The sequence below is a fragment of the Oncorhynchus mykiss genome, chromosome 1 (genome assembly GCF_013265735.2).
Source record: "Oncorhynchus mykiss isolate Arlee chromosome 1, USDA_OmykA_1.1, whole genome shotgun sequence".
NCBI lineage: Eukaryota > Metazoa > Chordata > Actinopteri > Salmoniformes > Salmonidae > Oncorhynchus > Oncorhynchus mykiss.
This window is the reverse complement of record NC_048565.1, coordinates 8,895,810-8,922,986: the sequence shown is the minus strand read 5'-3', so window position 1 is coordinate 8,922,986 and position 27,177 is coordinate 8,895,810. Positions and strand designations below refer to the sequence as shown.

General features: G+C 41.0%; 2 protein-coding genes across 8 annotated transcripts in view; one reads left to right on the top strand and one right to left on the bottom strand.

Moving 5' to 3' along the window:
- Nucleotides 1–5,119, top strand: part of pex5la (peroxisomal biogenesis factor 5-like a) — a 180,702-nt gene extending 175,583 nt beyond the window's left edge. For 4 of the 5 annotated variants that reach the window (XM_036989311.1, XM_036989309.1, XM_036989303.1 and 1 more), the window contains 2 exons: nt 188–385; nt 3,638–5,119. In XM_036989311.1, the coding sequence (XP_036845206.1) occupies nt 188–385; nt 3,638–3,662 (223 nt within the window). In that variant the 3' untranslated portion in view covers nt 3,663–5,119. Of the gene's footprint in view, nt 1–187; nt 1,892–3,637 lie in introns of all 5 variants that reach the window. The other variant, XR_005053504.1, reaches the window with a different exon arrangement.
- Nucleotides 5,120–7,586: 2,467 nt separating this feature from the next.
- usp13 (ubiquitin specific peptidase 13) overlaps nt 7,587–27,177 on the bottom strand; it is a 37,810-nt gene continuing 18,219 nt past the window's right edge. For all 3 annotated transcript variants that reach the window (XM_036989225.1, XM_036989170.1, XM_036989273.1), the window contains exons 12-21: nt 24,061–24,214; nt 22,530–22,704; nt 22,116–22,204; nt 21,004–21,126; nt 18,769–18,792; nt 18,203–18,346; nt 15,628–15,797; nt 13,211–13,409; nt 11,273–11,357; nt 7,587–10,837 (exon numbers count right to left, since the gene is read on the bottom strand). In XM_036989225.1, coding sequence (XP_036845120.1) covers nt 10,741–10,837; nt 11,273–11,357; nt 13,211–13,409; nt 15,628–15,797; nt 18,203–18,346; nt 18,769–18,792; nt 21,004–21,126; nt 22,116–22,204; nt 22,530–22,704; nt 24,061–24,214 — 1,260 coding nt within the window. In that variant the 3' untranslated portion in view covers nt 7,587–10,740. The remainder of the gene's footprint in view (nt 10,838–11,272; nt 11,358–13,210; nt 13,410–15,627; nt 15,798–18,202; nt 18,347–18,768; nt 18,793–21,003; nt 21,127–22,115; nt 22,205–22,529; nt 22,705–24,060; nt 24,215–27,177) is intronic.

Below are 27,177 nucleotides of genomic sequence, written 5' to 3'. Positions count from 1 at the left end.
AGCCTAATAATGCCATCTCTTACAGTTCAACCAACTATAATGTTACAAGTAACAGCAAAGTCTCTGTTTGAAAACTTATCAAACACATCGGGCCTGAACCTAGTAACAGTCGCTTTAATGTAGGTCATCATGATAGCAAACTAATCACATGGTTCTCCAACGGTCAAACCTTCCCTTTGTCTTTTAGGGAGGCGGCCAGTAACTTCCTAACAGCCCTGAGTCTGCAGAGGAAGAGCCGTAGTCAGCAGCTCTCGCAACAGGTCATGTCGGGGAACATCTGGGCCGCCCTGCGGATAGCCCTCTCCATGATGGACCAGCCGGAGCTCTTCCAGGCAGCCAACATCGGAGACTTGGACCTCCTCATGAAAGCCTTCAACCTGGACATGTGAGTGGAGATGGGCCTTGGAGACAAGTCTCTACTCTCCTACCAACAGGCCTTGGAGACAAGTCTCTACTCTCCTACCAACAGGCCTTGGAGACAAGTCTCTACTCTCCTACCAACAGGCATTGGAGACAAGTCTCTACTCTCCTACCAACAGGCATTGGAGACGAGTCTCTACACTCCTACCAACAGGCCTTGGAGACAAGTCTCTACTCTCCTACCAACAGGCCTTGGAGACGAGCCTCTTCTCTCCTACCAACAGGCCTGGGAGAAGAGTCTCTACTCTCCTACCAACAGGCCTTGGAGACAAGTCTACTCTCCTACCAACAGGCATTGGAGACAAGTCTCTACTCTCCTACCAACAGGCCTTGGAGACGAGTCTCTACACTCCTACCAACAGGCCTGGGAGAAGAGAGTCTCTACACTCCTACCAACAGGCCTGGGAGAAGAGTCTCTACTCTCCTACCAACAGGCCTGGGAGAAGAGTCTCTACACTCCTACCAACAGGCCTGGGAGAAGAGTCTCTACACTCCTATCAACAGGCCTGGGTGAAGAGTCTCTACACTCCTATCAACAGGCCTGGGAGAAGAGTCTCTAAACTCCTACCAAATGCCAAAAACCCAAAGTGTACAGTTGGAAAGAGCTGTTTTGTCATGTTAATGATGAGTGTGTGGTCTATTTTGGCGAGCACTACAACATCTTTACTACTCCTCAGTACCTCTGCAGTCTTCTTGAGTACTGCATGTGCTCGAAGAGTCTATTTTGCGATGGATTTGCACTGCAATTTGTGATTTCCCCGAAGAGCACAAGGACGGGCAAAGACTGTACAAGTAATGCCTTAGAGAACACAGTAATTAAAACTAACTCATTGGAACTGAGCAAGAGAGAGAAAGAGAAATACTGAGAATGCTTTTGCTGAACAGTGTTGAGGGTTGACAAGAACGGTTTCCTCATCCAGATACTTTTAGAGTGTCCGGATTATCACACTGACCTAAAGGAAGGATTTAGTGAGTAAAATCAATAAAGACTACACCATAAGCCGTGGGACTCGGAGACAGTTTTCAGCAGAGAATCAATATTCTTTTTTTGGGGGGTTGGTTTTTATCCTCTTTTCTGTGAGGAACAACACTGCATGGAAACTAAAGCATGTTCCTAAATGGATTCGGTGGCACTTGCCTGAACCTAAAAGCTAAGAACTTTTTTTCCTTACTTGGGACTCTGCACTTTGAAAAACAAACAGATCATTTCCTCTTATCTTAATGAAACGAGACAGATTGTAAAAGCATTACCGTAAACGCATGCTAAAACGAAATTGATTTACACAATTTTTATGGCAACCAATGTAAGCCATTTTCAGATTCATTTTTTGACTTCCTCGAATACCTGACATCCTCCGAATTCTTCACGTTTTGTGGTGTTTCCAGCTCCTCATTTCACTTTACCCTAACTGGTTTGAGAGAAGCACACATTAGCTGGACAAGATGGACCTGTATTTTTCACTCAGAGCTGGTAATGTACTTCACACGTGTCAGAAAACACTTCCTGTTGAATCTGTTCATGTTGGTGGTGATGGCTGGGATGACCTTTAAAACTATTCACTCAGGTCACATGACTAATGACTAAATCAAAGGATTAAGCGTGGTAGGGAATGGATTTTAGAGGCCTTACACTCTTTTCTAGAATACAGAATCTTTATGTGTAATATGCTGTATTGTTTATCAAAGGCAGCACAAAGGCCAATTCGTTAAAGGTTATAAAACATGACATCAGCTCATGTCAGCTCACTGACTTGCCTAGTTAAATAAAGGTTAAATAAAATAAAAAAAATGTCAACGTCAGCTTTACCTAGTTCACACAGTGACATATCTACATGTTCCCATACAAGCATTTTATGTAGGAGGTTCTTTGCTATACTAATGAATGTCATACATAAACACAGTAACAAAGTGTTACCAAAATATTCCCCTAAAATAAAGCCAAAATAACTATATCCTCTTATGAGAGACTACTACTCTACAAGATCCTACTCTATTCTATTCTACTCTAAACACTATCCCTTTAAGTGTGCTTAGTCGCTAGATGGCTTAGTAGTGTGCTTAGTCGCTAGATGGCTGAGTAGTGTGCTTAGTCGCTAGATGGCTTAGTAGTGTGCTTAGTCGCTAGATGGCTGAGTAGTGTGCTTAGTCGCTAGATGGCTTAGTAGTGTGCTTAGTCGCTAGATGGCTTAGTAGTGTGCTTAGTCGCTAGATGGCTGAGTAGTGTGCTTAGTCGCTAGATGGCTGAGTAGTGTGTTTAGTCGCTAGATGGCTGAGTAGTCTAGAAGCGTCACAGATGTTAGTTTGCAAGTCACTCTGGAAAACACATGCCACCATCATATCCACCACGGTACTGTAGCAAGACAACCACTGTACTGTAGCATTGCACTGGCATGTTAACCTGTCCGGCCTACTGTTCGACCGAACAAATGTGTTTGATTCAAGGATCCTATGCAAAAGGTCAAGTTTTATACTGCCATTTTTAATTATACAATGTCCCTGCCTGAGTCAATGGCCCTGCCTGAATCAATGGACCAAAAGGAAAAGTCTATCTTTGCTTTGAGAGAATGCTATCAGGGTCTGGCAGAGACACCATCGCCATGACAATTAATCTCCCAAAAATTGTACCGCTTTGATGTCATGCATGGTTTGTATCAGCCAAGGGGATTGGGGAAATCTATCAGAAGACAACAAAAAAACAACAACAAAAAATTGGCCAGTTGTTGCTTTATGACTAAGAACTTTTCATTCTCCATTTAAGTTTATGGGTATTTAGGGAAAGGTTTGGCTCGTTAGCAGAAATATATTAGACGTTATTTAGAAAGAAAGTCAATGGGGCGAATAATTCCATGCAGACGAGAACACATGGAAACTGCCATTCACACTAGCCAAAGCCTTCAGGTTTAGTAACCTTGGTGTGTGAAAAGGAGGTTAATTTCATTTCAAACTCATCTCCACACATTCGGTTGAGGCTGGCTTGTAGAGAGTGGTGGGGGGGCTGTAATGTCAGATTCATGTTCTACTACTGCCATCTGCTGAAAATGTACTTTGAATTTCTCCTAAAGACGTTCTTGTTATGCCACCAAATTCAAGTTTACAGAGTGGTCCCCTTGCTGGGTAAATGTATTTGAAAAACAGATTAATTTCAGTATTTTTTTTGTATTGAATCTATTCCACTCAAATGATCTGAAAACGTAATGAATATTATTTTTCCACACAGGGAAATGGTTGGAACAGTCCAGTAGCAAACGCAAGACGAGGAAAACAGAGAAGTCTTTTGTGTATGGAATCACTGTTGAAAACATCAAGGAGCCAGAGCCAACTGCGGAGACACAGCACATATGCGCACGCTGCTGGCAATCTGCATAGGAGGTTAGCTTTGAAGACCAGAAAACACATCGCGGACTGTACAACGTCAAAGGCAACTGGGCCAACACGTTATGGCATCCTTCCATTTATTAATTCATTTAGTCTGTTGCCCAACTACCCCAACAAGATGATATTATTTCAGTCCCACCCAGCGAGCAAAGGCGGTTGAGATCTAGTTGTAACCAATCATGATCGTCACTGCGATCATGATTGACTACGTCTTAGTGAGTCATAGAACGATGGCTGACAACTCTACACTGTAGATTTATATGGAAAATAGTATTGAGAACAGAATTGTTTTTATTCCAAAGTGCATAATTTACAGAAAATGTTTTCTGTCCCCATGTCTCCTAGTTGCCCTTTACTGTCAGCAGCATATACACTGTAGTACAATGCTGAACCAGGATTTACTGTATCAAGTGATTTCTTCAAAATCACTCTGATTTCTTATGGTCTAGTAAGCCTGTGCTTCTTGAACAAAAATAAATGTAGTTATGTAGAAGATTAAATTATTTTTTTAACAGTTTTTGAATTATTGGATTACCAACTATATATATATATATATATTACTGTAGAATTTATATTGATGTGTGTTGAGTTAGGATGCCCGATGACAAAGTACCTTTTCTAGAACAGTTGACCTTCTCAGGTGTGATGACCTAGCTACACCTAACATAGTCCAGGTTGAATGCATGCTAGATCTTCTATGCTTTATTTTGAATGATCTTATATTTTCATGCATGCAGGGCTTTTCTTTCCCCTAATTCTAAAAACAAAATATAGCATGATGTTACATAGCAATATTTTTCCAATCCACTTTTAAAACGTCTTCATTTTATGAAATGTAACATACCTATTGTATATTGTGCACAACATACAATAACAAAACATTTGCAGTGAATCTGGAGAGAAACCAAAAGTAGTGCTCTCTAACTGACTACCGAGTGCAGGTCTCGGCCCACACGCCAACCGTTTGGCTAAAGGGTTTCGGATCCTCTCAGGCGTGTATACAACTGAATGACCACAACGCTTCCTGCTCAGTGTAATAGCATTAAGTCCTGCAATTTTCAATAATGTCTCTGTGTCTCGTGTACGATACATTTCATTGTACCCTGCTGGTTTACTCTGGTTTGTTTCTATAGCTGATATACAAGTATGAATAGATCTATTAATATTTTTGATGCCTTAAAAAAAAATGAAATACTTTACAGTGTACCAACAATGCATAATAAATACTCTCCCGATGTCCCTAAAACACTAGTCAAGCATCACACACCTTTCAGACATATGATATGAAAGTTGTCTTTTAAAATAAACTTGTAAAATATTCAAAGTGTCTCTTTATATTTGTTTTTGAATATATCATTTTATCATCGCATCGACTGCATGTCTACCAACGTGTATGTATTACATTGTTCGGTACTTTATACTGCAACTCTTCCTTTCCTACTAAATCACAACCACCTCATTTATAATAAAACAGTACTCAGTTAACATTTTTTACATGAAATGCATGCTATTCTACTGTTTATGAAGTAAAGAACTGGAGAAAACAAGAAATTGGACCCCTTGAGGAATTGTCATCATGATGAACCATAACCATGCTTGTTTCTCACTGACGATACACTGTGTCAAGTGTCCAAAATGTCAAGAAATATGCAGTTTATTTGACAGTACCAGTGGATATATTGTTGTGATAACCATGTATTCACATATTCCATTACAATACTGATATCCCAAACAATATTTGGATAAATACATACATTACAAAAGTCTACTTTAAATAATCCCTTTAGGGAATCTGTATGTAATGAAAACTACAGAATTGGCCAAAAGAAAGGAAAAGGAGTAAAAACAGGCGAAGTACCATTGACCATTTAGTTAAATTACATTAGAAAACACACAAGTACAATTGTACAATCCAAATGCCTAAATGTCAACTTTTAGTGCACATGCGGACAGTACGAAGGCGTTTTGTGACACAAAAGGTGAACCGTTAGTTACCATTCACAACCTCGGGAGATAGAGCGAGTGGTGGAGAGGGAGAGACAGAGATGATGGAGGGCTGAGGGGGAAAAAAAGGCAGAAGACGAGGGCCTAGATTTAAAATCAGATCAACACTGCATAGCTGGCGTTTTGGCCATGTCGGAGGTGTAACTGTATCAGAGCTGGCAAACCGGTGAGCAAGCGGCTCGTGTGGTCATTGTCACGCCCACACCCATTCGCGTTACACACGCCCACACCCCACGCCCACACCCATTCGCCCATTCGCGTTAAAGTTCACAAAGTTCACAATGAGAAAGCACGCCTAGGCTATATAGAAATAATGACTCAAATGTAAAATCATATTATGGAATAATACAGATTTCTATCAGCCTAATTGAGGTGTAGGTTACAACACACATTCCAGTATTCAAACTTGTAAACAGGCTACATGGGATTATTACTAATGCGACACGGTGCATCCAATGTCCACGTTTGCTGGCATCCAATGGCAATGTCCACGATCGGTTTAACGCCGGGAGACGTTTGCAGATTTGACAGCGCCAACGCAGTTACACCTCCGACATCGCCTAAATAAAAACAATGAAACTGCTATTCAGTTGTCGGTTATTGCGGGTTAAGGCAGAACTGATAGAATCTAGCCCCAGACATCCTACATAACAAATCTATCCACTGTAAATGAAGGTGAGAGGTCACCCTGCCAGCCTAAAAGAGGATGAGTGCCAAAGTGGGAGGAGCCCCTGTAGAGGACAAATGTAAAGAACTAGAATGCATAGAACACCCTCCCTCAGCAATCAGATGGGGAGGCAGGTAGCCTAGTGGTTAGAGCGTTGGACTAGTAACTGGAAGGTAGCAAGATCGAATCCCCGAGCTGACGAGGTAAAACTCTGTCGTTCTGCCCCTGAACAAGGCAGTTAACCCACTAGGCCATCATTGAAAATAAGAATTTGTTCTTAACTGACTTTCCTAGTCAAATAAAAAATACCTTTGGCAGTGAAGTAGGCCTGGTTATACAAAGGGCCACTAGGAACCTTGGCAATCTACATGGAAAAGAGGAGGGATTCACTCTATACATTCTATCTCTATAAGAAAAACAATCACGTGTGGAAGGGAGATTGCAGTAACACAAAGACTTACATAGAGACCATAAAGAATCCCCACTGCACAGGCAAAGTACACAACAGCAAATTATCAAGGAGTGTCTGACAAGGATGGAGATCTTGAGGGCTTGATTTGAGGGAGAGGGGGAATTGTAATCTTCTCCCAAACACAACCAAAGGCTCTAGTAAATCAAAACCATTTTCTGGGTTCCTGGTGTGGGTCCAAAAACATGATTCATCCTGAACAGCAAGAAAGTATGTTTGACTTTATATGCAGTTTTAGTTTCTTTCGTGTTGTGGAGTGCTTTCATTTAATTGAGAACTATTAAAATGCAAGAAAAATCATGTTGACTTTTTCAAGAAACCTGCCCCAGGTAAGTATTCTTTGATTGGCTAGTTCCCCAGGTAAGTATTCTTTGATTGGCTAGTTCCCCAGGTAAGTATTCTTTGATTGGCTAGTTCCCCAGGTAAGTATTCTTTGATTGGCTAGTTCCCCAGGTAAGTATTCTTTAAATGGCTAGTTCCCCAGGTAAGTATTTTGATTGGCTAGTTCCCCAGATAAGTATTCTTTGATTGGCTAGTTCCCCAGGTAAGTATTCTTTGATTGGCTAGTTCCCCAGGTAAGTATTCTTTGATTGGATAGTTCCCCAGGTAAGTATTCTTTGATTGGCTAGTTCCCCAGGTAAGTATTCTTTGATTGGCTAGTTCCCCAGGTAAGTATTCTTTGATTGGCTAGTTCCCCAGGTAAGTATTATTTGATTGGCTAGTTCCCCAGGTAAGTATTCTTTGATTGAATAGTGCCCCAGGTAAGTATTCTTTGATTGAATAGTGCCCCAGGTAAGTATTCTTTGATTGGCTAGTTCCCCAGGTAAGTATTCTTTGATTGGCTAGTTCCCCAGGTAAGTATTCTTTGATTGGCTAGTTCCCCAGGTAAGTATTCTTTGATTGGCTAGTTCCCCAGGTAAGTATTCTTTGATTGGCTAGTTCCCCAGGTAAGTATTCTTTGATTGGCTAGTTCCCCAGGTAAGTATTTTGATTGGCTAGTTCCCCAGGTAAGTATTCTTTGATTGGCTAGTTCCCCAGGTAAGTATTCTTTGATTGGCTAGTTCCCCAGGTAAGTATTATTTGATTGAATAGTGCCCCAGGTAAGTATTCTTTGATTGGCTAGTTCCCCAGGTAAGTATTTTGATTGGCTAGTTCCCCAGGTAAGTATTTTGATTGAATAGTACCCCAGGTAAGTATTATTTGATTGAATAGTACCCCAGGTAAGTATTATTTGATTGAATAGTACCCCAGGTAAGTATTATTTGATTGAATAGTACCCCAGGTAAGTATTCTTTGATTGAATAGTACCCCAGGTAAGTATTATTTGATTGAATAGTACCCCAGGTAAGTATTATTTGATTGAATAGTACCCCAGGTAAGTATTATTTGATTGAATAGTACCCCAGGTAAGTATTATTTGATTGAATAGTACCCCAGGTAAGTATTATTTGATTGAATAGTACCCCAGGTAAGTATTATTTGATTGAATAGTACCCCAGGTAACAATTATTTGCTTGGATAGTGCCGCAGGTAAGTATTCTTTGATTGGCTAGTGTCCCAGGTAATTATTCTTAGAAAGAAAAAAAAAATATGAGAGGATTTTTGATATGTAACATTGCACTCCACTACCTTGTCGATATGTAATGAACTGTAGGCAACACTTTGTTTGTACAACTACGCCTGCCGACAAACTGTCTTTGATAGAGTGGCTGTATAGGCTCAGGAGAAGAAGACATCCTAGTGACTCGATGCATGAGCAGAGAGTCTTTGAGCAAATGGTGAATACAGTATCAATAGATACACAAGGGTTGGTGACTATGCGTCAGTGAGGTCTTTGATATGTGATAGATTTGAGCATTAAAGCTGAAGATAGGTTTTGGTTGCAGTGAGCACCATAAGGAATACATTCAGGACTGCACCACGTCATAAAAGCACGAGAACGCATTCTGAAACAAGCGGTAGATCACAACCTACAGTACATGGTGTATTCTCAAGACATGAGATTCCATCCCAGTGCATATTGCTATAATAATAACGTAACACAAGTTGGGTGTGTTCAGATGCATACCATTCTGCATTTAAAAAGATGGTGGCGTATCGAATATGAATACAAAACTAGGTAACATTTAAGGACTACCATAAAGAGCAAAAGTTTACCTCATGAGTTAGTGTGTTGTCTGTCCTTCCACAATTTTTTTTTATCAAATTAGGCGAGCAACAAAAGTGGATCTCCTTAGAATACTGTATACAAAATATTTCTAGATATTATGCAAAACTGGGGTGGGCCTTTTATCTAAAGGATTCAAATAAAATAAAAATTCTGCCTTGCTAGTCACCATGGCCAATCTGATCTGAGGAAAACGGCAATCCAAGGCATGTTTCACTTATGTGTAGAATTATATGTGAAGCAACAACGGTATGAATACGGTACGAGTAAATCGCAACATGGTCTGAAAATAAAACACATTCAGCCCACGGCTTTTACCACATTCAAGAGAAGCGAATATATCAGTTTGTGGTATTTGAGCCAAGGTAGCTGCTATGCTAGTGCTCTGTTTCTCTGTTAATTAAAAGCAAGGATATAAAATAATCTGTTCGAAAAGTGCTTTCAGATTTCAATAAAAACAACATTCTGTTCTCGTGGGAAATTAAATGAACTTGACTCAACTTGATTCGTCCAATTGCTACCGTTTCTCCTCTGAATCCCAGAGAAACCAGGATGTCATTTGCAAGTCAAAACCAGACAGATATGTGACTATTATGACACCATCAGTACGTACATCGGACTCTCCAATAAGGATATTACATATTCATGGGTTCCCATGTGTAAGTGTTCATCATAGACGAGAGCGTTTTTTTCAAATGTGTTTCCTTATTCTGAAACTTGCTTATGCTGCCAATTTCTCTGCATTCAATGCCATTATGTTTCTATCCTGCGTCACACGTTAAAGGAAAATATCACTAAGAAAACTGTTTTAGTATTCGTTGCATTACGCCACATTTGATACATTCCCAAAATGTTTTGTATTTCCGCGATCAAGCTTTCAAGATCTAGAACTGTCAAAACACAGTATGATGCGTTTTTTCATCATGATTTGTCCTAAATAAAAATGTATCAACCCCTACAAAAATTTCCATTAATTATAATCCACACAATTCACATTTCCTGTTGCTACAGGATTATTTTCCTGCAGTGGTCAAATTAAGATCCTACATCTGTACATGCAAAGCTCCCAGCAGCATTGAGCAGCATTGTGATTTTTTTGTCGAGTTTCGCTTCAGAGAGTTTTAGTTCCTGGCAGTGATGTGTGACCACTTCAGGACCATGCTCCACGTTTATAAAACGTAGCACATCATTAATAAAAATACTGGCACAGTAGCTGAAGGCATAGAAAATGAATAGCACGATCTGATAGGCTAATACTATAGGTGTAGAGCACTCCAATAACAAGAATTGCACACATCCCTCTGTACCAACACCGTAGACAAAATAACATGTTTCAACACACAAAAGCACACGATTTTCACAGTGACATACAAAAAATACCCACATTGCTTTCCCTTTTTTTTTGACTGCACTTGAAGTATGGAAGCATTTTCCTGTTGCTCTTGAGTGACTTGGATGAGTTGAGTGGGTTCCTTTGTTTCATGGCTGGTCTGAGGTGTTTCCATGGTTTCCACTGATGTCATGGTTGTCCTCTGTTTTCCAGGCTGTGGTTCTCTAAGGTTGGAGGGGTGAGTGGAGGGGGTTCTAGCAGCTAGACAGCTGATGGTAAAGGGGGGGGGGGGGGGGGGGGGGATAGGTCTAGCAGCTAGACAGCCGACGGTAAAAGTAGATGTAGCCCAAGTCTTTTGGAGGCCTTTCTGACAAACACACTTTATGGTCATTGAAGATCACCCATCTGACATAGGGGGGGGGGGGTGGAATAAAGCATAGGTAACACATTGTGTTAAATCCTCATCTTATACGTTTAGTTTTGTCTTGATTTCTACATGCCATATTGTAGATTACTGATTACAAAATGATCTAACCAGTCTCTTAGGACAGCGTTTCCCAATCTGGTCTGTGAGGATCACTGGTCAAGCAAAGATAATACTTTTTGACTCCAAATATAGCAAACGTGATTCAACTCATCAACTAATGATCATGCCCTTGATTAGTTGAATCAGGAGTGCTAGTGTTAGAATAGATCAAATATGATGTGCATTGCAAACGGCTGGTGGTCCCAAAGGACTAGTTCGGGAAAACATTTGAAATCCTTCATTGTGAAAGAGATTGTGGTTTAAAATCATCTAGCAGAGATCAATGGAGAGTATGTAAACTGTGACGGACTTACCTTCCTTCCTTCTTGATATGACATACATAACGACCAGACATAGTGGACGCTCCCATGTGGCTGATGAAAGCAAAAAGCTCGTAACCTGTAAAACAGGAAGTCAAATCAATCAACTACAACTCCCTTGTCAACAGAACAGACGCATTTTGCCTACAGTATAGCCATAAGGAGTAGCTTGTAAAACTGACTCATAAAACACAACTATCATTTTCAGTAATTATCTGATCCTATCTCCAGTGTTATGGGATGTGTTTAATCCTCACCTGATCCTATCTCCAGTGTTATGGGATGTGTTTAATCCTCACCTGATCCTATCTCCAGTGTTATGGGATGTGTTTAATCCTCACCTGATCCTATCTCCAGTGTTATGGGATGTGTTTAATCCTCACCTGATCCTATCTCCAGTGTTATGGGATGTGTTTAATCCTCACCTGATCCTATCTCCAGTGTTATGGGATGTGTTTAATCCTCACCTGATCCTATCTCCAGTGTTATGGGATGTGTTTAATCCTCACCTGATCCTATCTCTAGTGTTATGGGATGTGTTTAATCCTCACCTGATCCTATCTCCAGTGTTATGGGATGTGTTTAATCCTCACCTGATCCTATCTCCAGTGTTATGGGATGTGTTTAATCCTCACCTGATCCTATCTCCAGTGTTATTGGATGTCTTTAATCCTCATCTGATCCTATCTCCAGTGTTATTGGATGTCTTTAATCCTCATCTGATCCTATCTCCAGTGTTATGGGATGTGTTTAATCCTCACCTGATCCTATCTCCAGTGTTATGGGATGTGTTTAATCCTCACCTGATCCTATCTCCAGTGTTATTGGATGTCTTTAATCCTCATCTGATCCTATCTCTAGTGTTATGGGATGTGTTTAATCCTCATCTGATCCTATCTCCAGTGTTATTGGATGTCTTTAATCCTCATCTGATCCTATCTCCAGTGTTATTGGATGTGTTTAATCCTCACCTGATCCTATCTCCAGTGTTATGGGATGTCTTTAATCCTCACCTGATCCTATCTCCAGTGTTATGGGATGTGTTTAATCCTCACCTGATCCTATCTCCAGTGTTATGGGATGTGTTTAATCCTCACCTGATCCTATCTCCAGTGTTATGGGATGTGTTTAATCCTCACCTGATCCTATCTCCAGTGTTATGGGATGTGTTTAATCCTCACCTGATCCTATCTCCAGTGTTATTGGATGTCTTTAATCCTCATCTGATCCTATCTCTAGTGTTATGGGATGTGTTTAATCCTCATCTGATCCTATCTCCAGTGTTATTGGATGTCTTTAATCCTCATCTGATCCTATCTCCAGTGTTATGGGATGTGTTTAATCCTCATCTGATCCTATCTCTAGTGTTATGGGATGTGTTTAATCCTCACCTGATCCTATCTCTAGTGTTATGGGATGTGTTTAATCCTCATCTGATCCTATCTCTAGTGTTATGGGATGTGTTTAATCCTCATCTGATCCTATCTCTAGTGTTATGGGATGTCTTTCTTACCTTGAAAGCATGCAGATGGTAGTTGGAGAGACTGTGGTCCATGATTTCTATTTGCGAGTTCAAAATAAAAAAAATGCTGAGACCCTGCATAGCATGAGTCTCCTCAAACATGCTATGAATTTAACATGCTATGAATTGCGCTTACCTTCCTTTTACAGAATGGCGTTAGAATGGAAGTGAAAGATTAGCCCTTCACAATTAGGGAAAGGCTGATTTTGTTCAGCAAGCTGTGAGAGAACATTGACTTTGTATTCAAAGCAGCTACATATATTTTAGATCCAGCTCCATCTGACACATCTCTATGTGTGGAACTCTTCTCCTTTTATCATTGTGCTCATAATGGTTATGGACAGGACTGCGGAGGGTGGGGCTGATCTTAGATCAGTGTATGAGGTCAGAGATCATGCAGAGTCACTCACGTCCGGGTCCGTCTTTGATCCGGGGGCCCGAGGCATCCTGGTCTGGGGACAGCGTGGAGTGGCTGTTCGTGTTTGCGTTGGAGAAGGTGTTGTCGTTGGGCTCCATGATGTCAGACATGTCCAAAAGGTCGTCACTAGCCTCCTCCTCCCTCTCCGGGTGGGTGAAGATCCAGTCCAGAGCCCTCTCCAAGTTGTTGTTCTGAAACAACAAATGTTATTTCACAGACCTATTTCAGCTGGTGTTAACTGGTAATAAGTAGTACTTTCTGGTATTGGTAAACAATTCAACACAAATGACAACCAACTTGCTTGTTTCAAAGAAAATAAAAGGTCATAATTGGTGCAAAAAAAATGTTTCCAAAAGTGTTCTTCGACTAGCTCCATAGGAGAACCCTATTTGGTTCCAGGTAGAACCCTTGGGATTCCATGTAGAACCCTCTGTGTAAAGGGTTCTACATGGAACTCAAACGGGTTCTTCCTGTAACCAAACAGGGTTATTCAAAGGGTTCTCCTATGGGGATAGCCAAAGAACCATTTTATTTTTTATTTTTTTATTCTAAAAGAGTGTATGCTAAATTGTCATGTAATTACCATTTTCATTACTGTATCTGATAATCAGTGGCCTTGTGTTATGGACATACAGTAGAGTATGTTTTCCTGTCTCCCCTCAATCTTCTCTCAAACTCTAAGAAGATGGACAATTGTGACTGGCATGCTTCATCAGTATGTAACAGGACTGACTGGCATGCTTCACCAGTATGTAACAGGATTGACTGGCATGCTTCACCAGTATGTAACAGGATTGACTGGCATGCTTCACCAGTATGTAACAGGATTGACTGGCATGCTTCACCAGTATGTAACAGGACTGACTGGCATGCTTCACCAGTATGTAACAGGATTGACTGGCATGCTTCACCAGTATGTAACAGGATTGACTGGCATGCTTCACCAGTATGTAACAGGAGTGACTGGCATGCTTCACCAGTATGTAACAGGATTGACTGGCATGCTTCACCAGTATGTAACAGGAGTGACTGGCATGCTTCACCAGTATGTAACAGGATTGACTGGCATGCTTCACCAGTATGTAACAGGCATGCTTCACCAGTATGTAACAGGATTGACTGGCATGCTTCACCAGTATGTAACAGGATTGACAGTTATAAAACCAAAATGTAATAAGATTGGTAACATCAAAATAAATAATCCAACACCGCTCTCATTCTCATTCTCCATGTATGGTCAATTCCCTCAATTAGCCTCAGCCTTTAATCCAGAATAGAGGTGTGATTCATTCACCACAGACGCCAGTGCTGAGAGCACATGGTGGGGGGGTGGGGGGTGATCTGATGCTGCCTGCTCTTACTGGCCATGCCCAGACAGGCAGACAGGTCAGTGAGGTCGAACACTTTCTGCCTGCTCACTCGGATATTATGATAGGATATTGTTAGAAGACCCTCTGCTGTTTCACAGCCCTACTCCACTCACGAAGACCCTGGGCTTTTTTTATGAGAAAAGTCTGGAAGGCAAGCGGTTTAGGGGTGTTAGGGACGGTAAACAAGGAAATCAGGGGGTCTGTTTTGGTAGAGGGTCTGTTTTAATGCTGACAGGGAAGGTGACAAAAAGAAACAGAACCACTATAATGGAATTCTACTGGTATATATATATATATATATATATATTGTGGTGATATACAATTCATAACGTAATTGAATAAATTAGTTGTTTCCTGGATTAAATGAAAAAGGTACATTTAAGGAACACACAAGCAAATGCATCAAAATGACTGTGCTATAGTTGCACGTATGACAAGCACCCGATCTGACTCATAGAACTGAAAAGATGAAAGCGCTTAGCTAGACTCATTGCTCTATTTGTAAATAGAATGTAGAACAGGGATCTCAGAGCCACCAAGAACATGAAGGGGTTATTAAAATGGCTAAATATCAGCCAACAAGCTGGCCAGTCAAGTTGTTTATAGCTCAGGGAGCAGGATTCTCAGGTTCTCCTGACTCCAGCACGGTTCGGTACTATAGAAAGCAACTCCCCGTCATTCCTGCAGCATATCAATGGCACTATTTCTGGCCATGATGTGTCTAAAATAGAAATAGCAAGCCCAAGATCAGACGGAGAAATAGAATATATTGGTTAAACAATGTTTGGGAAATGAAACTACCTAAAACATAAAGCCCTCCCTTTCAATTATTGACATATTTTGATCCTGTTTATTGTCCATACTCCTGAATACAATACATACACCTCTACATTATGCCAACTCACATTTGAACAAGCTTCATTAAAAACGACCGAAGCACTACTGCCTACTGAACGCATCCTGGGCCAGGACAATATGTTTGTGTGGTTTTCACCAGAGTGAGTGTGTGAGCAGCAGGAGAAGAAAGAGAGTCACTGACCGTGGCTTTGAGGGCCTGGACTGTGTGGCGGCGGGGGAAGCCCATGGACGTGAGGATGGCGATGCTCTCCTCCGGAGGCTGGTTGTCCAGGGGGGTGGCTGCCAGGCCCAGGCTGGCCATGGAGGGGCCTGGCTCCATGAAGGAAGGAAGGGCCAGGGGCTCAGCAAAGTCTGGAGAAGAAGACAGAGAGCGAGAGAGAGAGAGACGGGTCAATAATGAGTGTCGGATTTGGTAAAAAAATTGGTAATTGCTAATTTGGTAGGTCAGGCTTATTTTTCTTTTAATATAGGTTTCGCAATGGTTAGGATTTTTTACGAATAAACTTGTATAAAAGTGGACTTTACGTGGCATTTCTGCAACTTATTAAAAAAGACTACATATCATAGGTGTGTCTGTTGTTCACAGGCTCATCTGACCTCTCATTGGCTAGAAATGGTCCCACCTGACCTCGTCTCCTTCCGCCGACCTTCCATCTATAGATCATTTTTGATCCTAATAAGTAATCGCCTATTCAAACAAATGCCAAATCAGGAAGAGCACCCTGGTCGATCAGTTAAAATGACTGTTGATAGGATTATAACAGAACAAGACAGATGGAGGAGGAGAGTTTACAGTCAGAAAACGACTGTCCCAGTAAATCTCGGAGAACATTAATACTGAGGTCATCATAATGCAGCATATCAGGCTGGCTGGTGACTCATGCATATTTAAAAGCAATTCGACACGAGCAGTTAAGGATTTAAGACTAAAAAACAACAACAGGTGGCAGCTTTAAAAAGTTACAATACAACCCTGTCTTAGCGACACGTCAGTTCTCTATAAACATGTTATACCCTAGTTTGAACCAGTTGAGGGCCCAATTCATTTACATAGTTATCACACACCTGTGCAAGTTGACTGTGTGCTCTCAACCACATACATATAAATAGACCGTTATTAAAACAAACCCACTAACACGTGTACATTCCCGCACGTGTACTGTGCATGCATAAACACACTCAATATTTCTTATATTTTGAAGGAAAATCATTGTGTCTTGTAAATATGTCCCTGGCATGTTCCTGTGGAAAGCATTTTTACTTAAGAAATTCTTGAAAACAGAAGCATGTCAATTAGAAGAACTTAAACAAACAAATGGACACAGCTACACACACACACACAAGTAATGAAGCCTGAAAAAAACACGCACGGAATGTTGTGTTTTTCTGTCTGAAGGTCACCCCTTGTTTACCAAAGGATAACTTGTTATTTGCTTGAACAGTGTCATTTCACGAACAGAGGATTGCTAATAAGGTGTCGTTTATGTGAGAAAGGTTGTCGTTGCTGCAACAGGCCCATGGTAATGCTCCATTCCCACCTAGGAGGGGAAACCTAACTAGTCGCAGGAATAGTAATTTACCTCATCATACAAATCTGGAGGGAACTATTTAGTCATCTTTTGACAGCTTTCTGGGAACTGGTGTAATGTAATGAGGAAGGGACAAACTATTCACACAAAAGTGTCATTAGAAAGTAAATATGAAAATAGGAATTTAAGTAATGGATAACTTTTTCAAATATATATATAAATATATATATAATTTTTATTTTTTTTCAACCCACTACAAAACAAAATGTTAGGTAAAAAAGCATTCTTCATGCACACAGGATGATTATTTCCCAGAGGCATGAGGAAAACCTTTTGGTCCAGTGGTGATTATGTCCATTATTATTATGGAGATTAGATTACATTTTTAATCTCTGTCTGTTTTCTCCCCCAAAATCAAAGGTTAACCTTTAACACCTCACAGGTTTAAAACAACAAATCCTAAAATATGCAAAAATATCCTAAAATATGCTTTCGTGATCAACAGTAAGTATACCTGGCAGAGTAGTAATGGACAAGAATGAGAATGGACGGCCATGTTGGCGTTTTGTCTCTTTTGTTACTTCTAATAACGGATAGTTCATCCCTGGTCCAATAATATCTCTCCATGCTAAACAAGGAAGTAAAGGAAGTGAGAGTTGTGATAGGTCAAACAGCTCGAGGAGTGTGTTGGTAAACAACTATCACCACAGCTTTCATTACCGTTGCGCCTGCTAAGAACAAAATGGAAATTTCTTCTCTTCCAACTGTCTATGTCAAGTTTCCAAAACTTGTGTCCTTTTGTCTTGTGACCTATTCATCTTAATTTTAAGCAGAATACGATTACCTGAGCGCTTTAGTATTGGACATTAAAACAATCTCTTTACATTGTTTGTATAAGCAACAAATAGAGAGTTACAGCATGTGGTTATGAATTACCCATGGAGAATTATACAACAATATTAGCCCTTAAGGAGCCAGAGCATCAGAGTGACAAAGTATTCCCTGACAACTCAGCCACAAAGGACCACTGACACACACACACACACACACACACAATCCCACTGGCACACTGGCCTGTCTCCTGCTCTGACACACATGTCATTTCAGTGATGTTTCAGTGGGTGCACTGCACACGCTCACCATACCCAGAAGAGGCTGGGGGAATCGGGCTAGATTAACATCCATGTGGTACAATCTGTCTATGTGTGATGGTCTCCTAGCTCTTACCAGGCTCCTCCATGTGGGCTATGATCCAGTTGAAGGCCATTTCAGGGCCCATGTTCCCTGTGTAGTAAACGGCCTTCCGACAGGCCTCCAGAGGGAAGCCCATCTCCGCCAGCTGCATCGCTGCCGACTCGTCTATATCTGGGGCTGAGAACAAGCAAAAAGCAACCACAATCTTAGCCAGAGCTTACGAATCAAAAACTCTAACAATAAACAACCTGCCCTACAAAAAAAAGTTGTATTTTTTGCGAGTAGGCAAGTTATGAGGAGGTTGCATAGGCTGTTGGGTTTGCGTCGTCAGGCTATTATCGTCATTACTACAGAACTCAGAATAACAGTTGTTCCCTTATATCGTCATTACTGCAGAACTCAGAATAACAGTTGTTCCCTTATATCGTCATTACTACAGAACTCAGAATAACAGTTGTTCCCTTATATCGTCATTACTACAGAACTCAGAATAACAGTTGTTCCCTAGTTGTAAATCTTTGCTTTGGGTTAGATACCATATATATATATACATACATACACACACACACACACACACAAGGGTATGATGGAATACTTACAATCTGAGGAGTTCATTGAGTCATCTGAAAAGTAAAGTGAAGAAGTGATTATTTTCAAGGTACAACATAAATATGTATTTTTGACTAGCTAAATCCAACAGTGTAGTATACAGCATCAAACCTAATAGATGAATTCTCTCAATATGTGGTAACATGGACCTGAACAGCGTCCTTACAATTCAGGTCACACTTGAGTTTTAATAACAAATCTTGTGCCACTGAAAACAAGTATTGACTATTATAGCTCAAAGGCGGTAAACTTATTTGTACTGTTTTTTTTTCTCTATTAAAAACTGATGTACCGTATGGTAAATCAATGCTAAATCCGTAAAGCTAATTGATGGGAAATGATGCATTTCAAGGTTTAAAAAAAAATAAACTTGCAAATCAATCAGAAGCCCTTAGGCGTTGTCCCGAGACAGAAATGTAATGAATATCTATTGATACAGGTCCAGGGACATGGGCTGGTGTTTAATATATGATTTTTGAAGCTGCTCTGACAAAGGCTACATACATCCCAAAAGCCTCATAAACAACATTGTGAATCACTATTTGCATTATGTAGGTAGGACGGTCGGACACCTCCCTCAAAGATAGGATATAAGATAGTCAAGAAAATAAATCTCCAACTGCTTTGTTCAGTTTTCAGCTACAAGTCCATAAGACGAGATCTCATATGAACGTTTTCAAAAATCACTCCATTGAAAAACACCTCTAGGGTCCCATTGGGCATTACCCCAAAAAAGCAACACTTTTAGGTAGGGGGAAGACAATCATTTGGTTATACTCGTCTGTTGAAATAAAATAGTTTTAACTTTTAAAGCCTGAGTCACAGGTTAAAATCAGTTGAGCTGACAGTTTTAAGTCAATATTTTATTAATATAGTGTACCCACTCCAGAAAGCTATGACCTTTGGTTTTCACCTGGAATTGTTTATTTATGTCTGAGAAAACAACTTTTTAACCCATATGATCTAGTACACAATAAAAGTATAATAAAATATATACAGATATGATGTTATGATAAAGAAATTTAAAAAACATTGTTAATGAATAAGCTTTTCCATTCTTTATAACTATGTCCATATATAGTTAAAATCTGTTTTAGGAACATCTACCCAAGATATTTCACCTTCTTTATTACTTTCCCAAACATATCATGACATTAGTGATGGTCAAAATCTGTTACATTTATGAACGTCTAAATCAACAGCGTGCCGTCCTGTAGACAAGGAGAGAAAGGCTAAGTTAAAGGGCTCCATTTTGTCGTTCTGAGCATATGCAATGTGTCTGCCTCCGAAAATGTTTGACTTTCACACAAAATGTCTTAGTTATTTTAGGTTTAAGGAAGTGTGTAGGTCAGATTCTTTCATCGTAGAGCTATGAACATTGTGTGTATTTACATCTGCCTGCTCGAGACAAATTCAGCAATTGCTTTGCCATGTCTTTGCCATGTCTTTGCCATGTCTTTGCCATGTCTTTGCCATGTCTTTGCCATGTAAAGCGTTCAAGCTGGATAGATGTTTTTATAATGACCACCCATTGGACGTAACGTTGCAGTGAAGTGATATAAATGGATGTAATGATGAGGCTGACCACCAGAGGGAGGAAAATACACGTTTATTCGACAGAGGATGTTTACAAGGTCCTAGCAAGGTCTGGATGGCTGTCTTCTGACTTATAAAACGGTGGGAAATCAATCAAATAAGGCATGTAAACATATAGATATTTTTCTAAGTAATTCTAGAGCCTGATGTCGGGGACTTTCAGCTTAAGAGATTCTCAACAAGGTTGAGGCATCTTCAACAAGACAGCCATTGCAACAACAGAGCACTACAGAGTTATTTTTATTGCTTGCCTGGAGCACATTTAAAGTGTTTTGGGGTTTAGGACTGTACAGCACATAATGTGCCTGGTACCTGCTAAAATATTAACAGTGCACTGTTGCTAAATCCATCCAAAACAACCGAATCTGAAGTAAGAATGGAGATAAAGATCACAAAGAGAGTAGACGGGCATACTGAGCACATCGACTACAAAGAGTCTCACATTTAGGGGGAAGAGAGGAGGGGAAAATGGATAGTTAACATCCCAGGACCCCAAGTGGCTGGTGAGACGGATGACAACGTGTGACAGATTTAGCTTGCCCCAAACACCAGCTTTCCTTTAGGACCAAGACCATTGGTCAGAAAGTCAAGGCCTGCTTCCACCCGGCACACCTGAAAGTGATCCTTACCTCTGGTGTCTTCAGGCAGGACGATTGGGGGGGTGAGGTCAGGGAGCTCTTCCTCTCCTGCCTGCAGCCCTGTGCCCCGGAGTCGAGACAGGTCCAGGAAGTCTGGTACGTCTATGGACAGATCTGTGGAACAACAGTAGGTCAAACAACTAGGATGTGTTCATAAGGCACCAAACGGACAAACAGGGAGGGACTACCGGAATTTGTCCAATAATCATTTTAGTTCTCTGTTGCAAAACGTTTTTGGTTGTGTGTCCATATAAATGCAACACAGAGATTCTACTACAGAATGGACTGGAAGAGGAGAAAACCAGACTGGAGAGGACTTGGGCATGAAGATTCCAGCGAATTACACATGACCAAACTGATAGCTTTCATGTTCACCACTAGAGCCACAGTACCAAACACAAGATGTAGTGTATCAGTATCAGAGAACATAGGTAGGTGTTCAAGGCATATTCCATCTGTACTGTACAGGTAGCCCTGCACCACGGCACTCAGCTTCATATTAAACACATGGAAACATCACAAGATCAAGAGCCACGAATCTCAAAGAAACCAGACTTGTTTAATACTTCAGTCGACTAAGATGAAAACTAGACTAAAAACAGGTCTCAATTTTCAATTGGCACGATGCAAGAGTAACCTCCTGCTTATAAATAGTTAACCTTCTTCAATCCTTTGCATTTTAATTTGGGAGTACTTAAAAAAAACACAGGTAGAGCAAGAGCTTAGATAACCTTTTTTTTCTCAGGACAATGCATCGTCTTCTAGCCTGGATCCAAACTAAATAGTTCCGTTTTACTTAATGAAATCAGTCTTCAGTTCAGTTTGGATCCAGACTGTCTTGTCTGTGTCCTCAGTGGACCTCAGAGAAACACTGTGACAGCGCCCTCTGCTGGGGATCCACAGAACTCACTTAATAATAGGCTACAAGGAGAGAATGTATTCTAGGCCTTCAATGAAAAACCATAAAATCCCTTAATATAATTTTACAATGCGGGTAGACACAAAAGTTAAAACATAAATCAGCATCCTCTTGGTACTAGTGAAAATCTTGGATGCAGACAAGACAAACCATTTGTGGAGAGACATCAAGTTCTCTTACTCACCTAATTTCTTTGGAACCCAGTCAACCCCAAATGTGAATTTCTTAATCTGCACTACCAGATACTCTGGGAAGGAGGCGAAACGGGAAGTCCTGGAACGAGGAGAATAGTAAAGAAAAATATTTTAAAGAATAAATATCTTTCACAAATGTACAAGATTTAAAAACTTAAAATGGTAAAATGTCCTCCTAGTTTACATACTATGTACCAATATGTCAGCTTTAATATTGCAGATAGATTGTGGCTTCTATCAATGTAATTGTCTGTATGTTACAGTGCAAAATAACTTGCAGGTGCAGGGTACAAAAAGCAAAGGCATGAAAGAAATATCCCCACACACTGCTGAAACTGAGGGAATGTTCAATAGTGTGTGGCATTGACTTTCCTTCAAGGCCTTAGACCAGGACATTTTCTTACTTGACTCCAGCTGACTTGGCCTGCAGTGCTGAGCTCCAGAAGTCGGGGACGTTCTCTGGCTCTGTGAAGGCCTGCAGGCACGCTGTGAAGGGGATCCGGGCCCTCACAGGCTCTGGAGGGGCTCTCATGTTCTCCTCTGCCTCTCTTCGCTTGGCCTCATACGCTATCAGCTCCTCTGTCACACAAACACACAGCTATTTAACACACTCTACTGAAATGCTGTTGTTGTCGACAGACTCAGGTGATTGGAGTTTGGTGATTGTAGTCTAGGACCAAAAGGCTCCTTAACAGCTTCTACCCCCAAGCCATAAGACTGCTGAACAATTAATCAAATGGCCACCCAGACTATTTACATTGACCCCCCCCCCCCCCCGCCCTTTGTTTTTACACTGCTGCTACTAGCTGTTTATTATCTATGCATAGTCATTTCACCCCTACCTGTACAAATTACCTCAACAAACCTGTACCCCCACACAATGACTCAGTTCCGGTACCCCCAGTATATAGCATTGTTATTCTATTGTGTTATTCTTTATACATTTTTTAAAACTTTCATTTATTTAGTAAATATTTTCTTAACTCTATTTCTTTAACTACATTGGTTGGTTAAAACAGGATTTGTGTGTCCCCTGCAGGACGGTTGAGCTAACAAAGGCTAATGTGATTAGCATAAGGTTGAAAGTAACAAAAACAATTCACAGGACATAGTCATATCTGACATGTGCAGAAAGCTTAAATTCTTGTTAATCTAACTGCACTGTCCAATTTACAGTAGGTATTACAGTGAAAGAATAACATGCTATTGTTTGAGGAGAGAGCACAATTATCAACTTGAAAATGTATTAATAAACCAATTAGGCACATTTGGGCAGTCTGGATACAACATTTTGAATAGAAATGCAATGGTTCATTGGATCAGTCTAAAACTTTGCACATACACTGCTGCCATCTAGTGGCCAAAATCTAAATTGTCCATAGATTCCTCAGTCATATATTGGCCTTTCTCTTGCATTTCAAAGATGAAAAAAGCAAGTTTTTTTCTTTGTATTATCTTTTACCAGATCAAATGCGTTATATTCCTCTACATTAATTTCACATTTCCAAAAACTTCAAAGTGTTTCCTTTCAAATGGTATGAAGATTATGCATTTCCTTGCTTCAGATCCTGACCTACAAGCAGTTAGATTTGAGTGTCATTTTAGGCAAGAATTGAAAAAAAGATTTAAGGGCTTGTAAGTAAGCATTTCACGGTAAGGTCTACTATACCTGTTGTATTCGGCGCATGTGACAAATAAAATTAGATTTTTATATAGAACATCTTGAAATGCCTTTGTTTTCCCAACAGTGAGGTATCAGTTATGTGTAAGAATCTATACTAGGCAGTATTGAGCATTTAAAAACACAAACACCCACCCCACTATTGCATTCCGAGATATCGATCCTCCATGCCATTTGAAGAGGAGGGCCGTGGGGGGGAGCAAGCAGCCCTGCTGGTTCTCATGGGGCCGGGCCAGCTGCCGGTGGGACCTTACCTCTGTTGGAGGCAGCCTCCATGGGGGCCGGGAGCTGCATCAGGTAGTCCACCTTCTGGTTGTAGCACACCTTCTGCGTCTGGCAGCACTGCACACGCTCCTCCACCAAGTAGCGGAAGACATCACTGGGGTTCTCTGAGCCAGCACTGTTTCTCTGGAGAGAGGAAGGAGAGAGAGAGAGAGAGAGAGCGATTGAGCGAGAGGAAGAAGAGCGAGCGAGCGAGAGGAAGGAGAGCGAGAGCGAGGAAGGAGAGAGAGAGCGAGGAAGGAGAGAGAGAGCGAGAAAGGAGAGAGAGAGCGAGGAAGGAGAGAGAGAGCGAGGAAGGAGAGAGAGAGAGCGAGGAAGGAGGGAGAGAGAGCGAGGAAGGAGGGAGAGAGTGAGGAAGGAGAGCGAGGAAGGAGGGAGAGAGTGAGCGAGAGTGAGGAAGGAGAGAGAGAGAGCGAGGAAGGAGAGAGCGAGAGCGAGGAAGGAGGGAGAGAGCGAGGAAGGAGAGAGAGAGTGAGGAAGGAGAGAGAGAGCGAGGAAGGAGAGAGAGAGCGAGGAAGGAGGGAGAGAGCGAAGAAGGAGGGAGAGAGCGAGGAAGGAGAGAGAGAGCGAGGAAGGAGGGAGAGAGCGAGGAAGGAGAGAGAGAGCGAGGAAGGAGAGAGAGAGCGAGGAAGGAGGGAGAGAGAGAGGAAGGAGGGAGAGAGCGAGGAAGTAGGGAGAGAGCGAGGAAGTAGGGAGAGAGCGAGGAAGGAGGAAGAGAGTGAGCGAGAGTGAGGAAGGAGAGAGAGAGAGCGAGGGGAAGGAAGGAAAGAGAGAATATACTGGATATCAAGCTATGCTATTGAATTTCCAGTTAAAAAAGGGTTTGGAAATGTAACTGTTTCCATCGCATTTGAACATCAGGAGAATATTGTGACTTTCATTAATTGCATGTATGTTTGAACAGAAACAATATGCATCAACTTATACACTCCTCAATTATCACAAGAGGAACCATGCCAAGATTTCTTTCTTATATTTCATCTTTATTTAACCAGGTAGGCCAGTTGAGAACAAGTTCTCATTTACAACTGCGACCTGGTCAAGATAAAGCAAAGCAGTGCGACACAAACAACAACACAGAGTTACACATGGGATAAACAAACATACAATCAATAACACAATAGAAAAATCTGTATACAGTGTGTCCAAACGAAGTAAGGAGGTAAGGCAATAAATAGGCCATAGTAACGAAGTAATTACAATTTAGCAAATGAACACTGGAGTGATAGATGTGCAAGTGGAAATACTGGTGTACAGATTACTGTACAATTACATACAGTTAAAACTCCTGAAGAAAGACAGAGGGAAACATATCAAACTGAAACAGAAAGAGGTACGCAGCTGTTTACTGGGGACTAAAATGTGTTTGTTGTGTTAATTTGAGGACTCATGGGGCAATGGGTCTTGAATTAAACCATTTGACTCGTATTGGGTGTCACAGCAGCAGCTTTTCTATTCTAAGAAGTTACAGAAATACTCAGGTTATAATTTTACTCCCAACACCATTGAAGTATTCCAGCCGGCTGTCTGGCAGGCAGACCCAGGGCTAAACATGCTGATGGAAGGCTACTGTAAGACTCTGCCTATTAGTTTTTACATGTTTTTAAATGGAACCTTTATTTAACTAGGCAAGTCAGTTAAGAACTAATTCTTATTTACAACGACGGCCTACCCCGGCCAAACCCGGACGACGCTGGGCCAATTGTGCGCCGCCCTATGGGACTCCCAATCACGGCCGGTTGTGAAACAGCCTGGAATCAAACCAGGGACTGTAATGACACCTCTTGAACTGAGATGCAGTGCCTTAGACCGCTGCGCCACTCGGGGGCGCCCATCTCTGTCCAACCGACTCAGTTCCTCCACGCAGGTTAAGAACGGCTGAATATCACCACAGATAATACAACTCTATTAACATTCATGGAAGAAACGTCTGATTGTAAAAGGTGTTCTGAAGCTGAGAGAAAACTGTTGATTTTTTTTACTTACATTAACATGAAGTAGGCTTGTTAGCTCCTGTTTAGCATCTTACTTTACATTACCTTCCTGCTCCAAGTTTTTTATTTTTATTATCTGTTATTCAGAACATCGCCACAAATGACTAAAACATAAACGATACATAGTAAGTCTAGTAAAATGATTTTGGATCAATTGTTTTGTTGCGTCAAGGACAAGAGCAGAGAAAATGGCAGGTTTCGAGTATAAGTGTGGACAACAAGCAAAATAGGAAGCATTATCAGGCCTGTGTAACCGATAGATAGATAGGTCTAAATGTAACCTGGTTAAGAAAGTCACTTCAGAGCACAAGTGTGTCTGCCGGGCCGAGGGGACATCGTCCCGTCCCTCCTCCCCTCCCCCAAGACCCCAGATTGACCACGCGTGACAAGAGTCAGAGGCGCATCGACATGGTCAGGAAAATGCTTTGCAGTAGCCATTTCACGAAAGCAGTTTTACTTTGGCCATTGTCATTATTGAAATAAATGTACAAATAAACTCTGTATAAACTAAAAAACAACACAGTATATTCTATACAAACTGAAAAACCAGTACACTCTGTAGTGCTGATTCTGTACAAACTGAAAAGCCAGTACACTCTGTATAATCTGTTGTGCAGATTCTGTACTAACTGAAAAGCCAGTACACACTCTATAATCTGTAGTGCAGATTCTGTACTAACTGAAAAGCCAGTACACACTCTATAATCTGTAGTGCAGATTCTGTACTAACTGAAAAGCCAGTACACTCTGTATAATCTGTTGTGCAGATTCTGTACTAACTGAAAAGCCAGTACACACTCTATAATCTGTAGTGCAGATTCTGTACTAACTGAAAAGCCAGTACACTCTGTATAATCTGTAGTGCAGATTCTGTACTAACTGAAAAGCCAGTACACACTCTATAATCTGTAGTGCAGATTCTGTACTAACTGAAAAGCCAGTACACTCTGTATAATCTGTAGTGCAGATTCTGTACTAACTGAAAAGCCAGTACACTCTGTATAATCTGTAGTGCAGATTCTGTACTAACTGAAAAGCCAGTACACTCTGTATAATCTGTTGTGCAGATTCTGTACTAACTGAAAAGCCAGTACA